Source organism: Oryx dammah, unplaced genomic scaffold, assembly GCF_014754425.2.
Source record: "Oryx dammah isolate SB20612 unplaced genomic scaffold, SCBI_Odam_1.1 HiC_scaffold_12, whole genome shotgun sequence".
Classification (NCBI taxonomy): Eukaryota; Metazoa; Chordata; class Mammalia; order Artiodactyla; family Bovidae; genus Oryx; species Oryx dammah.
Window position 1 is genome coordinate 65,390,527 of NW_024070196.1, and position 15,352 is coordinate 65,405,878.

Below are 15,352 nucleotides of genomic sequence, written 5' to 3' on the forward strand. Positions count from 1 at the left end.
CCGCATCTGCAGATAACACTCAGGAGGCAGGGGAACGGCTTCACTGGGTTCCCTGGTTCATCTGACGGCTCAGCACGGGAAGGAGCCGCTTCCCAGCTTGCGTGGTTGATGGAAGGACTCAGTTCCTTGCTGCCGTCACCCTCAGTGCCTTGCTGTATGGCCAGTTGTTGCTCCGAAGACAAGAGTCCGCCAGCAAGACAAAACCACAGTCTTTGGTAACATCTTCACAGAAGTGACAGTATTTCTTCTTGAGATTTTATTGGTTGGAAGTGAGTCACAGGTCCTGCTACAAAGAGCATTAATGTAGCAGGTGAAGATTGTTGAGGTCTGTCTTAGCCTCTCCACTGTACTCTCCTTTAGATAGGAAGGGGAAGGGCATTTCGGGCTGAGGGAACAGCATCAACAAAGCACAAGTGGGTGAAATAGTGTAACCCACCTGGCCCAATATGACCAATTCGATGTGAAGCCAGGAACCAGCCAAGAGGAGGGCAAGCAGCCGATGCACAAAGCTGTAACACCCCAACGAGGAGAACCTGCCTCTTCCCCTAGTGCAACAGAATCACCAGCTATGAAATAATAAAAGACCCGCCTACTGCATGTTCTAAGCTGAGGGCCTGAAGGGTCAGGTTGATGACAAGCTGGAGAATAATACCACTAAGTTGTAGAAATCACTTAGATATTACAGGAATCCTTCAGGTAAAAGAGACAGCATGTCATCTCTTCCGAGAAGTTCTGCTAATCAAGTGAGCACTGAGAGCTATTGATAGAAGCTGGTTTCTCTGAAACATGGATGGCAGGTGCAGCTGTGATGTGTAAAGACCTGGGTCTTTGTACAGCAAAGCAAGATCTAGAAGGAAAGAAATGTTTTAGGATTTGGCATGGAGAAACTGAAACCTTTGTTCTCTGTGCAAATGCAAAGGGGTATTGCTCCTGTCGAGAACGGAATGGAGGTTCCTCAAAAAGTTAAACCTAGAATTACTATACGGTCTAGAAATCCCACTTCTGGGTATATACCCACAGAATTGAAGGCAGTGTCTCAAAGAGGGGTTTGCATACCCATGTTTGTATAACAGCATTGTCTCACAGTAGCCAAAAGGGGAAGCCATTCAAGTGTCCATTGATGGGTGAATGAATAAGCAAGATGTGGTCTCTCTATACAATGGAATATTCAGTTCAGTTCAGTCGTTCAGTCGTGTCCGACTCTATGACCCCATGGACTGCAGCACGACAGGCCCCCCTCTCCATCACCAACTCCCAGAGTTTACTCAAACTCATGTCCTCGGAGTTGGTGATGCCATCCAACCATCTCATCCTCTGTCATCCCCTTCTCCTCCTGCCCTCAATCTTTCCCAGCATCAGGGTCTTTTCCAATGAGTCAGTTCTTCGCATCAGGTGGCCAAAGTATTGGGAGTTTCAGCTTCAGCATCAGTCCTTCCTAGGAATATGCAAGACTAATTTCCTTTAGGATGGACTAGTTGGATCTCCTTGCTGTCCAAGGGACTCTCAAGAGTCTTCTCCAACACTGCAGTTCAAAAGCATCAATTCTTTGGCACTCAGCTTTCTATGGGGTCGCACAGAGTCGGACATGACTGAAGCGACTTAGCAGCAGCAGCTTTCTTTATATTCCAACTCTCACATCCACACGTGACCACTGGAAAAGCCATAGCCTTGACTAGATGGACCTTTGTTGGCAAAGTAATGTCTCTGCTTTTTAATATGCTGTCTAGGTTGGTCACAACTTTCCTTCCAAGGAGTAAGCATCATTTAAGCATCATATTCCATGGAATATGACTCAGCCTTAAAAAGAAAGACGATTCTGACACGTGCTGCAGCAGGGATGACTCTTGAGGACATCATGCTAAGTGCAATGAGCTAGTTACAAAAAGACAAACACTGTGTGATTCCAGTCACACACTGTTCCTAGAACAGTCAAAGTCATGGAGACAGAAAGGAGAATGGTGGTTGCCAAGGGCTGGTTGGGAACGGCGATGGGGCGTCGGTGTTCGATGGGGACAGTTTCCATTTGGGACTATGAAGAGTTCTGGACATGGCACAACAGTACTTAAAATGGTTAAGATGGTCCATTTTATATTATAGATTTTACCACAGTCTAGTTTTTAAAATAATAAATATGTTTTAATGTTTCAGGATTTGTAGTCTTGTATGCAAAGCAGTTTTCGCTGAGTGTCAATTCCATCCAGGTGCTGAAAAGAAGCTATATCACACGCTGGCCCTCTCCAATCATTCTTAAACTAGTAGGCATCATTTACGATGCTCCTACTGTAATCTTGAGGTCATTTATGCTGCTCCTACTGTATACCAGGCCCTGAGCTTCAAGTATGCTTTAACAGGGTTCAAGCATGCCTTAACAGGCTCATCTCAAGTGAGAGAGACTGTTATTAAATACAGTACAGCGTAGGCAGTGTTGTGGTGGAGGAAGAACCCAAGAGACTAGTGATTCAATTAGGGGTAAGGGGCATCAGGGAAGGCTTCCTGGAGGAGGAGACATGAGGACTGCGTGTTGAAACACAAGACTTACCCAGACTGGTTGAGCAGGTGAGGTGCAAGTTGAGAAGCAGGAGGAATAGTTCATAATTTACCGAGTCCATCATTTACTGAGTACCTCCATTTCAAGGGCATGCTAAACACTTGTACACATTATCTTATCAAATCTTCCAAATCCCTGTGAGACAGGTACTGCTACTATTTTACCATTGAGAAAACTGAGGCTCAGAGAGGTTGTGGCCCTTTCTGGAGGTCACACAGCTAGCAAATAGCAGAACCCAGATTTTTAACCCAGATTCCACAGCTTAGTACATTCTACTGTGCCCACATGTAACCCAGGCCCAGAGGTGGGAGAGGAAAAGGTGAGTTTCAGACAGTTCAGTGCAAGGCGGGGCTACAAAGAAATGAGGCTGCAGAGCCTGGCCTCAGATCACACGCCCTCTGAATGGGAGGCCCCAAAGCTTTGCGTCATCTCATCAGAGCTCCTTTTGGCTTGCACTTCAGCGGAGGAGTCCCTGGCCTGTGACAACCCAGGGTTACCGGAGAACGGGTACCAAATCCTCTACAAACGACTCTACCTGCCTGGAGAGTCCCTCACCTTCATGTGCTACGAGGGCTTCGAGCTGATGGGTGAAGTGACCATTCGCTGCATCCTGGGACAGCCATCCCACTGGAACGGGCCGCTGCCCGTCTGCAAAGGTAAAGAACCCCGCCCCCTCCCAGAGTCATGGGGACCGAGGGATCCAGAGATGTCGGGACTGACTTGCAGTGACTCTAAGTTTGCTTTAAAAAGCCGAGCTACTTTGGCTACAACTAAGACACCGCCGCTATTTTCTGCACCGCTGAGAAAGGAAATGGATACCAATTAAACTATGACACCGCGCCTTGTCCGTGCTTAGCGTTTTTGTTTCTACTTCCTAAATGAGCTTCGATTTTTATCATAAAGGAGAGGCTGCCTGGTTTTGACTCCTGCTTGGACAGCATGGCTTAAACATTTCCCGCCGCCTGCAGCCCCTTCTCACAACCACCTGTTTCCCGAGGGTGATGGGTATTCCCCTGTCATCTCTGGGGTGTTCTCCCGAGATGCTCACCCCCATCTCCGAAGGGTCCTGGACTGAAGGCTGCACAGGCACAGGCACCGTGAGCGCCACCTGGTGGCCCTGATTGTAACACCCCTGTGATTGTAAGACACCCCCATCTCCGAGATGGGTAAAAGAGGAGAAATGTATTTTAGAATCAGTGAACTCTTTCTAACCATTGAAATTAAATTATGACGCACCTAGTGAGGTTTGGGTCCACTTATTCGCATCTTTGAGGTGTGAGATTCTTAATCGTATCCTAAATACATTCAATGCTGTCTGCAAGTGGATTTAACCTTTTAAGATATTAATACCGTTTTTGAGAATCAGGCAGAAATTCTCTGAATTCTCTCCCCAGGGGAAAAGAGACATACAGTTCTACATTTCTCCTTAGGAACCCATGACTTCAGCAGATCCCCAAATGCCTGTTCATGAAATTCAGCATTAGGGCTTAAAAACACTTTCCCTGCCAGAATTTCCGCTTCTTGGTATAGGCACAGAGTAAGTGAAAACAGGTATTCAGACCAACACTGGTACAAACGACCAGAGCAGCGTTATTCACAAAAGACGAATTTCTGTTTGAGATGACGAAAAGGTGTTAGAACTAAATAGAGGTGATGGTTGTACAGAACTGTGAATGTAATCAGTGCCCCTGAACTGGACACAGAATTCAGATGGTTAATTTTATGTGAATTTTACCCATAGAAAAAAGATTTTCCCCAAATCACCTCATGGAGGCCTCATGACTCTACTCTGAGATCGGTGAGCCATTTCACAAAAGGGGACAGAGAGGATCAGAGAGGTTAAGTGACTTTCCCCAAACCACACAGCTGGTAACAAGATAAATCCAGGATTTGCACCCACCTCTGCTAATGGCGAATTCCTTGCCTTTGAAACCCCACCAGGTTTGAGTTGGTCCTGGCCCCTCAGTTGTGACAGACTGCCCACCAGGAAAGACACTACCTTGGGAGATAATTGCCTTTGTCTCTCTGCTCCATTGCCACTCTTGAGACCTACCCCAAGCTCTGTAAGGAAATAATAAATCACTTCCTCTTCCCCAAATAAGTGAGGTTCATCGCTTATGGTCTGGAGTTGGAGAAATGACTAAACACCAATATAAAGCCACCCCCTGGGACTTAGGGACCCAGGCTCCAGCCTGGCTCTGCCCTGGACCACCTGTATGACCTTGAGTGAGCCCCACACCCCCCACCTCCGACCTTGGTTTCCCTTTGTGTGAGATAACTGGGTGAGCCCAAGTCGGGGCTTCTAAGAGAGATCAGTCCTGAGTGTTCATTGGAAGGACTGATGCTGAAGCTGAAGCTCTAATACTTTGGCCACCTGATGCAAAGAGCTGACTCATCTGAAAAGACCCTGATGCTGGGAAAGACTGAAGGCGGGAGGAGAAGGGGACAACAGAGGATGAGATGGTTGGATGGCATCACCGACTCAATGGAGATGAGTTTGAGTAGACTCCGGGAGTTGGTGATGGACAAGGAGGCCTGGTGTGCTGTGATCCATGGGGTCACGAAGAGTCGGACACGACTGAGTGACTCAGCTGAACTGAACTGAGGTCAGGGCTTCTAAGGGAGAGTCAGTGGCTGGGCCAGCAGCTTTAGAATCCTGGGGAACTGGCAAGAGTTTCAGACATGCACCCCCAAAGATGCCACCCTGGCAGGTCCAGAAATGAGCCCAGGAAGCTGCTTTTTAGTATGTGTCCCCGCCCCCCACAAGGCCACTGATCACACTTGGCTCCACATCTCCTTCCATTTCTAAGGTCTCGTGGAAGCTTACGTGCCCCCTCCCCCAGACAGGCAGTCAAGGCCCATTCATGTCTTGGGTGGAACACATCTGCCTTAATCTTTCCATTTTCCTAAAGCCCTGGCTCCAGAGATGCCTGGAGTCAGTGAATGAGTTACTACACTATTTTTTCAGCTGGCTTTGTTATCATCACTTGTAATGATGGAAGTCAGAGTCACTTTGACCAAAGCTCTAATTAGGAAGCCTTGGTATTAGGTAGGACATGAGGATCGCTGAGCCTTTGTCGGGGGGTCACCGCTTCTCATTACCTTATTATACAATCTTTTCATCAAAGCCCTTTACTCTGGGGGTTTTCATCCTTGAACCCCACCTGTGTGGGTATATTTTTTAAAGAGTTTTTTGATGTGGACCATTTTTAAAGTCTTTATTGAATTTGCTACAATCTTGTTTCTGTTTTATGATTTTGCTTTTGGGGCACGGGGCACGCAGGATCTTAGCTCACCAGCCAGGGATAGAACCTGCAATCCCTACATTGGAAGGTGAAGTTTTCACCACTGGACCATTAGGGAAGTCCCTGTGTGGGTATATTTTTGTGCTCAGTTATCATGATGACTTAGATGCCAAAGCGTGAAGATGCCAGCCTCCAGAGAAGTTGTACAGTGAATAAACAAAGTCCAGAGAGTTCCAGTCTAAGGCAGTGGATGAATGAAAATACAGCATATAAATCCTATATTCCAAATCAATGCGAAATAACAGTGAAATTAGAAAGGCTCATATAAATGCATATTTTCAAGCAGGAGAACAGGTTCCCCTCTGGCTGGGCTGAGGACTGGAGATTTCTGTCTCACCTCTCACCATCCATCAGCCTTTGTCGGACACAAAAACACTGCAGAGATCAAAACTATGTAGTTAAGGGCAGAGGCTGCAGGAAGCCAAGCAGGATCAAACCTTGCCTCCATCGCGTTTTGTCAGAGAAATCACTTCCCTTCTCTGAACCTCTGTTTGCTCATCTGTTAAATGGAGATGATAATAGTAAGCACCTAATGGGATTGTCATGTTAAGTGCAAATATACATAAGGGCCTTGACGCCCAGTATCTGACACGTGGTGACTATTCAGTGATTTCTGCCCTGTTCCTTTCATATGTCTCATCTTCTCTAAGGAACATAGGAAGAGAATGAGGCCAGGCATTCCCACTAATTCCAGTAGCCCAAGATTTCAAACAAACAAATACAGCACTAACTTCAGCAAGGCAGGGAATGGACTTATGCACTTAATCGGGGGGTGGGGGGCACCTTCGTTTCATACAAGCAGAATGAATTCAGTTGACACCAACCAGTGCTCTAATTTTTCTCTTTCAGTTAATCAAGACAGCTTTGAACACGCCTTAGAAGGTGAGTCCCACGAAGAAAAACACCTCATTAACCAAGCTAATAGCAGAAAGCAAGGGAAGGCCCTTGGAAATACTTATCCAGGTGCTTAAAAAAAAAAAATTAAGCAAAAATTCTGCCTTCACATTGCTGAAGCTAATTTGAAAACAAATGATATTGTAAAGAAAAAAAAAATTGCGTTTGCAACTTATGGTCCTAACCATGACCCGGAAGAGATCAGACGCCAGTTCTGTTCATGATGCCGAGCGGAAAACATCTGGGGGTCCACATGCCTGAGAAAGACGTGCTCCTCTTGTCAAACTTTTCAACCATGTGGTGCTATTTGAGGAACTAAATCCAGGAAAGCCTCACCTTTCATGCTGAGCAGGCTCCTGGTTTCAGGAGGGAAACCTCTTCCCTGGGGGATGCTCTGTGACCTGGTTTTCCCTCCATCTTTTTCTTCCCCCAAATATAGCTATCCCTGGGCCCCCCACCCCACCTCAGCCCCGCCCCCTTGCGTGTGTGTGTGTTTCTGATTGTGGCTGTGCTGACCCTTTGCTGCTGCACGCCGGCTTTCTCTAGCTGCCGCGAGCGGAGGCTGATCTCTGGTCGTGGCGCACAGGCGGCTCGCCGCGGTGGCTTCCCTCGCTGCGGGGCGCGGGCTCTAGGGCGCGCAGGCTCGGTTTCACAGTTGTGGCACACGGGCTTTGTTGACCCACGGCACGTGGGATCTTCCCAAACCCAAGATCGAACCCTGGCCCCTGCACTGGCAGGCAGATTCTTAACCAAGGAGCTGCCGGGGAAGTCCCTGTTTTCTCTTCTGTTAGAAATTACCAAGCGAGACTTATTAATGGGGAACAGATGTTAAAAGTGATACAGGATTGTGTCTTCTTTTCCCTTCTCAACCCCTCTCATATGTAAAATATTCTGTTCTGTATAACCTTTATCTAGTTTGGTCCAACACCACTTACGTCAGGAAAAATAATAATAATATTTTGTTAAAAAATCAAAATAAAAAGTGTTAGGGCTTCCCTGGTGGCTCCATGGTAAAGAACCCGCCTGCCAGTGCAGGAGACACAGGTTCGATTCCTGATCCAGGAAGATCCCACGTGCCACGGAGCAACCAAGCCTGTGCACCAGGGCTACTGAAGATGGTGCTCCCTAGAGCCGGTGCTCCACAACAGGAGAAGCCACAGCAAGGAGAAACCCACTCGCCGCAACCAGAGAAAGCCTGTGCAGCAATGAGGACCCAGCACGGCCTAAACAAATTAACCATCTTTTTAAGTTTAACCAGCTGGATGATTTATAAATTATTTTTGGAGCCGCTTGTCTTTCTGACTATACGCAGTTCACTTAGAATCTGGGGCGGTAGGAACTGCATGTCATGAGTGGCACTCTCTTGCAACAGATGACATTTTTAATCCAAGCAGATGGAACTGGGGCTCAAGTGTGTACAGGAACAGAGCCTGTATTAGCCAGTCCGCTGGAAAAAGAGGGCATTTATGCTGTTAGTCTCAACTCGGGCCCTTTCCTTGCTGTCTTCCACCAACCAGTGAACCGTGAGAACATCTCAAACGCCTGGGGGCATGATGTTCAGAGGGCATGATGCCATGGTGATGTTCTGTGCTCACGCATTTATCATAGGTATTAAAATTGATTTTTCAGGCCCAAACAGTGGCAGTTAATGGATTATAGATTGGCGTGCAGGCGAGCTCTGTTAGACGTGGCCACAGAGAATGGCAGAGGAAAACAGAGGTCAAGTGTCCAAAAGGGATGGGGATTTGCTGGGAAAACACCCCCATACCCCCCTTCACCTCCACACTGAATGATCATTTTGTCGTTCAGTCGCTCAGTCGTGTCCAACTCTTCGCGACCCCATGGCCTGCAGCACCCCCGCCAGGGTCCCCTTCCTTCACTATCTCCCAGAGTTTGCTCAAACTCCTGTCCGTGGAGTTGATGATGCCATCCAGCCATCTCGTCCTCTGTCAGTTCTGGTAGTTCTTGTGATTTCTGCAGACTACTGGCAGGTAGTGGGGGGCTCCAGGTGAGGCCGAGAGGGTTACCTGGGAGTGTGCAGCCGCGGCCTCTGATAATCAAACCCGAGCTGGCACAGTTGGGGTGTCATGAGGCGTGTGGGTACCACGCACTGACCTGGCTGCCCAGCGCCCTCTGCTGGTGAGTCTGATTAAGCAGGTCTGGGGGGGACCCGCCATTCTAGACACAACCCTGTCTTCTCCATTGAAGTCGAGCAAATCTACCTTTCCAGTTAGCACGTTGCGAGTTTTCTGCAAATCTTCCCTTGGATTGGGTTTTAACCAGATTGTAACTTTTAATCACTTCGCCCCTCCCCGGAAGAAACGAGTTGAAAGTGAAAGTCGCTGAGTCCTGTCCGACTCTGCAACCCCATGGACTATAATTCTCCGGGCCAGAATGCTGGAGTGGATGGCCTTTCCCTTCTCCAGGGGATCTTCCGCCCAGGGACCGAACCCAGGTTGCCCGCATTGCAGGCAGATTCTTTACCAGCTGAGCCACAAGGGAAGCCCAAGAATACTGGAATGGGTAGCCTATCCCTTCTCCAGGGAATCTTCCTGACCCAGGAATCGAACCGGGGTCTCCTGTATTCCAGGCGGATTCTTTACCAACTGAAGTTAAAAGCATGTAATTCTCGGTGGTGTCTATGACCACGGACCAGCCGTTTCCTCCGGTCTCCGCCTCTTCTCCCTTCTGGAGACAGCTCTCCAGGGAGGAAGTCTTTCACCCACTCCGGCGTTAGCTCCTGGAGTGGGTGCAGGGCTGGGAGGGCGGGGCCCCCGTGCTGGGCGCCGGGTACCCTTACCGGTTGTGTGTTTAGTAGCAGAAGCGGCAGCAGAGACATCTCTGGAAGGAGGAAGCATGGCTCTGGCTATCTTCATTCCCGTCCTCATCATCTCCTTACTGCTGGGAGGAGCCTACATTTACATCACCAGGTTCGGCGGGGCTCCGGGTGGGGATGGGGGCTCTCAACCCCCTCAACAACCAGCAAGCTGAGGTGTCCTTGTCCAGGAAAAGTCACTTCTCTCCCCTTGACGGCCTCTCTCCAGGTGCCGCTACTACTCCAACCTCCGCCTGCCTCTGATGTATTCCCACCCCTACAGCCAGATCACCGTGGAGACCGAGTTCGACAACCCCATCTACGAGACGGGGGTGAGTCGGTCTCCCTTCTCTCCCCAGGGTCTCCCTCTTTGCTCTGAACTCATGGGCGTCAAACCAAGAGGCTCCATTTCCTCTTGCTCACGATGCCACTGACAGAAAGGCATGGCCAGTGGCTGACCCCCACCAAGACCCCAGAAGACTACTCAGGATTCTGCAGCATCAGAGCCCTTCAGATTCACTGTGTGATGGTGTACAATCGTCTCCCAATATTTGGGGGGCATAAACTTGACTTGTTCCTTGTCCCTGCTAACCTTCTTGCACTCCCACTTACTCTGAGCTCCTGCGCTGGTTATTGATGGATGTGTGACAGTATTATTGCAAACTTAGGAACCTGAAAAGGCACCCATTGATTACTCCATAGATTGTTTAGGTAAGGAGTCCAGGAACAGTTTATGCAGGTCCTCTCCTCCAGGACTCACAGGCTGCAGGTAACGTGTCGGCCGAGGCTACATCCTCATCTGAGGCTTGACTGTGGGAGGATCACATCCAAGTTCACATGGGTGCTGATGGCATCCAGCTCCTTGCAGGTTGTTGGACCGAGGGGCTCAGTTTCTTGTAGGCTGTCAACCTCAGTTCTTTTGCACGTGTCCCTCTCGTAGAACGACTCACAACATAGCAGCTTGGTTTTTCAAAATCAGAGAGAGAGAGGGTCCCCTTGTAAGAAGAAGCCACAGTCCTATGTAATATAAAATATGGGCGTGACATCCTGACACCTTTTCTGTATTCTGTTGCTTAGAAGCAAATCAGAGGTTCTGTCCACAGTTAAGGGGAAGGGATCATACAAGAATGTGAAAACCAGGATCATGAGGACCACCTTGGAGTCTTCCCACCACCGTCTCATCTACGGTGAAACAGACAGAATTGCTTCTCTGTGTTGACCCAGTGGGAAATACAGACTTCCATTAAAGCATATGACAGCAACCCCTTCCAGGTCCAAGTCTCTAACTTCCTGTATCTCCCTTCTCTGCCCTGGGAGCCTGGAGTGTATCACACACGCTCAATGAATATTGGAGAAATGGAACTGATTGCTGCCTACATGTTGTGGTCATTTTAGATTTGCCACTAGTAAGACAAAGTCATATGTTATTTTACACATATGTAGCTTGTTTCTGAATCCTCAAAGAAGGTCAAGTGGATGAAAAATAGTACTTTAGAAAGTAGACCTTATTAAGACTTATGTGTATCATTATGTGTATTAGACTTTTGTGTATCAGTCACCTAGAACTATGATAATGCTGAGTAACAAATAGCCCCTAAAGTCAGTTGCTCAAACCAAAAAGAGTTAATTTGTTCATTGATCCATGGGACAATGTTTTTGGCTAGTTTCAGCTGGGCAGTAGTCCTGGTTCAGCAGCCCTTGTGTACACATCTGGGACTGGCTTGTTGGCCAATGACCCAACTCTGCTGTCCAGAACTCTCATCTTCTCCTCAGCATCTTGATGGTGCTGGAGGCCATCAAGGCATGCTCCGCTTATGTTGATGGAAGAAGGGCAGACACAGGCAGAAACACACATGCACTCTTCAAGCCCCACTTTACCATAACCCACTGGCAAAAGCAGGTCAAGGCCAGAGCCAAGAGCTCTGCAAAGTCCTCTGTCCAGTGTTGGGTACAGGGAGGAGTGGAGATCCAGAACCATGCCAGGACCTCTCTGCCACACAAGGGGTCACCAGATCTGTGCTTCTCTCACAGGAAACCAGAGAGTATGAAGTTTCCATCTAGAGAGAGCTCCATGTGAGACGGGAACTTACAAATATGAACTCAACTACAACCTCCTCGAGAGACTCATCCAGAGACCATGTGGCATTTGATGGAAACCCCGGAGTGTTGGCTGGCTTTTCTTTAGACTCTTTACTGGAGACTTACTGTTTTCTTCGCTGTATTTATTATATTTAAAATCGAGTTTAGATGTGTGGTCGGATGTATTGCAGCTGCAGCCAAATTTGTGGCACGGCCTCAGTCATGAAGGCGGGTGGAGGACCTGTAAAATGGCAAACGCAGCAGCTGAGGGAAGAGGGGAAAAAACAGAACACAGCAGGCTGTCTCTCCCATAAGCAACTATGGCTGCATCAAATTGCATGCATCTTCAGGATCCATGCCCATGGTGTTTTCATACAAATCTAAGTCCCAAGGTTAGGTTGAAAAGGGGTATTTCTTGTTGGATTAACTGGGGTTGGAATTTGGCATGGAGACTTAAACAGCTCTGCTCCAAAATCAGTCTGCATCCTTCCTTCCAATTTCCTGGGCTTCTCAAAGGACTCGCCCCAACCTCTTCCCCTCCGGCCCCTCTGAGGGCAGCACAGTTGTTACATGAACATTCTCATTCACCACCCCAGCCTCCCTGGCTGCTGGCAAACTAAGAAAATGTTTTCTTTCTATAAAGGTGACAGGTGACAAAGCAAAGTTTTCAGAGAAGATGAGCGATTTGAGTGAGTTCCAGTGAAGAACTGGATGAGGGGGATCGCTGGGTAAGGGAATGGAGTGGAAAAAATGTTCTTTTCTGTGACACTCTTCCAATGATGAAAGAGCAGGTAATTTATGCCCCCAGGGCCAGAATCGATCACTGTCTTCAGCAAGGCCACCCTCAAACTGTGATGATTGATCCGTGTGCTTTGGAGGCATGAGGAATGTTGCCTGTATAGTTAAAAGGGTGTGGAGTTGCATGGGAGGAATCCAGGGATGAGCTCTGATTCCCTCCCAGGATGCTAGAATGCCAGAGCCCTTAAAATAGTGGAGATTCAAGCAAGGTGGCACCTTCAGAAGACCCTTACATTTAAGTATTTTCGAGGGAGGGTCCCATAGGAAGAAACTCCTTTTCTGTTCTCTGAAGCTCTGCCCAGATGTTGAATGGTGGTGTGAATGCTTGACCATGAAGGTGCTTAGGAACAGGAATGGGGATTTAAAACCCCCATGGCATCCCATCATACGATTTGCACTCCAGGGAGGAGGGAAGGAGAAATTGCAGGCCAGAAAGGGATTCTCAGCAGCTCATTAATCCTGTGAGCATCCTGGTATTTTATCAGGATCCTTTGCCCTACCCCAGTAAGACTGGTGAGCGTGTGATTATCTGGAAGATTTTTTTTTCTAAATATAGGTGTAAAGAGAAGGCAAGGGGTAAGGATGCTTGGAAGTAATAGTCCACGTGAGGCTATTTCATCTCCCAAGTGATGGCCGATGGCTCAGAGAGGTGCACCAGCCTGGTGGCTTTGGGGGTCCTCTTTGGCACCTTCTCATGCTCTCTAGAATTGTTTTAAATCAGCCAGTTTTCAAACATAAAAAGGCTTTTTGGGCTGCCCTGCCTTTGAGGCAATGGCCGGGAGTCCATGTCTTGGATGCTTGCTTAGAAAGCCTCTGAAACAGAATAGAGCAGTTGGCTTTGCAGACACAGACACACACACCCTCCTCCCAGCAGGACCGTGGGCCTCAGGCTCGGGGGGTCTGAGGCCCACTTTATTTTCCTTCTGCCAGAAAAGGATCCTGCACACTTGCTGCTTCCAGCGTGCACTTGTGATGCACAGCAAGAGGCCATAAAGCGCTGCCTTCCAGCTGCCCAGAGTCCACCCCATTCAATGAAAGAGCCAGAGGAGAGATGTTCCAGACCATTAGTGAGCAACGTCATGTCTGGAGAAACAGCAGCAATGCAAAAAATGCAAACCCTGTTAAAAAAAAAAAAAAAGGAAGGGGCAGAATCCAGTCATTGCTTTGACATCTATTTGTGGCTGATTTAGCCCTAACCCTGGGTCATACAGAATGAAGAAGTCTATCAATGACATTTAATATTAGAACAGACTATGGTTATGTGAACACTAAATGTTTGCCTTTCATACAGACTGACAAAAAATAAAATCTTTATTCTAACCCCGTTCCCTAAAACTGGCCAAGCCATGGCCTAGGCGTTCTTATTGGCTGTTGGAAGGAGTAGAGAGGTGGAGTTTTGTTTTCTTTTTTTTTTTTCAGGATTCCAATGTATCAGTTCTGTCTTAGTAGTACAGCTCCTGTAACCATGTTTTCAAAGTTTGTTTAAGCTGAAAGTTGGATCCTGCAAGCTTGACAAGGTATAGTGTGATTGAAGGAGAGGTTGGTGTCTATTTTTCTTTTTCAAATATCTGAATGTGTCTTTGTAATATGTAAAAGTGAAACAAATCATGATAATCGTGCCAAAAATTTACCAGGCATCTCACCTCAGCTCCTGTCCTGTCTGTTTTTCTAAGATCAATGTTAAAATCTGCTGGGATTAAATATTTTTGAATAGGCTACAATCCTGAGAAACTCGAGAACAGACTGAACCTTCCTACAAGCTACCCTTTGTAAAACATCGGGGAAATACGTTTACAGAGATTTCGAGCTTCGAAGAATGCATGTGATGGTGTGTATTACATGCTAATTCGTATAAGCTGTATCTGCCAGCTACCACCTTGTGCTTTAAAAGGCACACACTCAATCCTCTTCAGCTTGGAACTCATCCTTCTGCTTTTTTCAGGGGTAGAGGGTAGAATTATTTAGCCAACATAAGTATTCCAGTTGCTACTTGATGGCCATCCTTACTTAGTTCCACAGACATGCTTTAAAAAATGATCTTTTGAAGCCAGCTCCTTGGAGAGCCTGCAGAACCTCAGGCTGATAGCTTTGGAAACTGCCAAACAGCCCAGCAGGAAACAAAGAGGCTGTGTGACCCAAATGGTTGTATAAGCAGATGGGACTTGGCAAACACATGGGTAGACTAAGGCTGAGCGTGAGCCTTGGGTAAAAATGACCTTTTCTTTGGGGTCGACCCAAAGGGTCTGACTTTCCTATGCTTTTTGAGGTCACTGGGTCATTTGAGGTCAGGTTTTATTGAGTTGTTTAGAGGCCCCAAAGGTAGGTAGGCTTTCTCCTGGGGAGTTTTCATTTCCATTTTTTTTTTGCCCAAATTAAATGCAAAACAAACTTTCTAAGCTAAAATAATGAAGTCATTTTCCACTTTGTATATATTGATGCTAATAAAACAAATGAAAAAGAGTCAAAGCTATGGGGGTTTTGTTATAAACAGTCCAGATGGCACCGAGGGAACTGTTTCCTGCTTCTGGGGATTTGATTGGGGTGACACATATTGACACTTTGATGCCAAGGCAGGACTGCCAACTCGGGAATGGTTCTGGGAAGGTGCAGAACTGTGCCCACTGCCATCATCAGACACACCACCATCCAGGACACATCAATAGCATCCATGTCCAAGAGCAGGAGAACAGAGATGATTCACCTCAAGCCCAGCAAATTCTCCCATCCTCCACCTTTTGTTCTCTGTGGATTGGAAGATGCCCACCTGACTAGGTGGGGGTGATATTCTAACTCAGTTTCCCAATTCAAATGCTAATCTCTAGGGGAGACACCCTTACAGACTCACCTAAAAATGAAGTCTGGCCAGCTAGCTGAGCATCCCTTAGCCCAGACAAGTTGACACAATTAACCATC

At 47.5% G+C, this 15,352-nt stretch overlaps 1 protein-coding gene across 1 annotated transcript in view; it reads left to right on the forward strand.

Moving 5' to 3' along the window:
• The window catches only part of SEZ6L (seizure related 6 homolog like), a 71,157-nt gene extending 56,252 nt beyond the window's left edge, over window positions 1–14,905 (forward strand). Inside the window, exons 14-18 of the mRNA XM_040251297.1 lie at window positions 3,010–3,204; window positions 6,703–6,735; window positions 9,563–9,677; window positions 9,792–9,894; window positions 11,594–14,905. Coding sequence (XP_040107231.1) covers window positions 3,010–3,204; window positions 6,703–6,735; window positions 9,563–9,677; window positions 9,792–9,894; window positions 11,594–11,623 — 476 coding nt within the window. The 3' untranslated portion in view covers window positions 11,624–14,905. The remainder of the gene's footprint in view (window positions 1–3,009; window positions 3,205–6,702; window positions 6,736–9,562; window positions 9,678–9,791; window positions 9,895–11,593) is intronic.
• The last annotated feature ends 447 nt before the right edge of the window (window positions 14,906–15,352 follow it).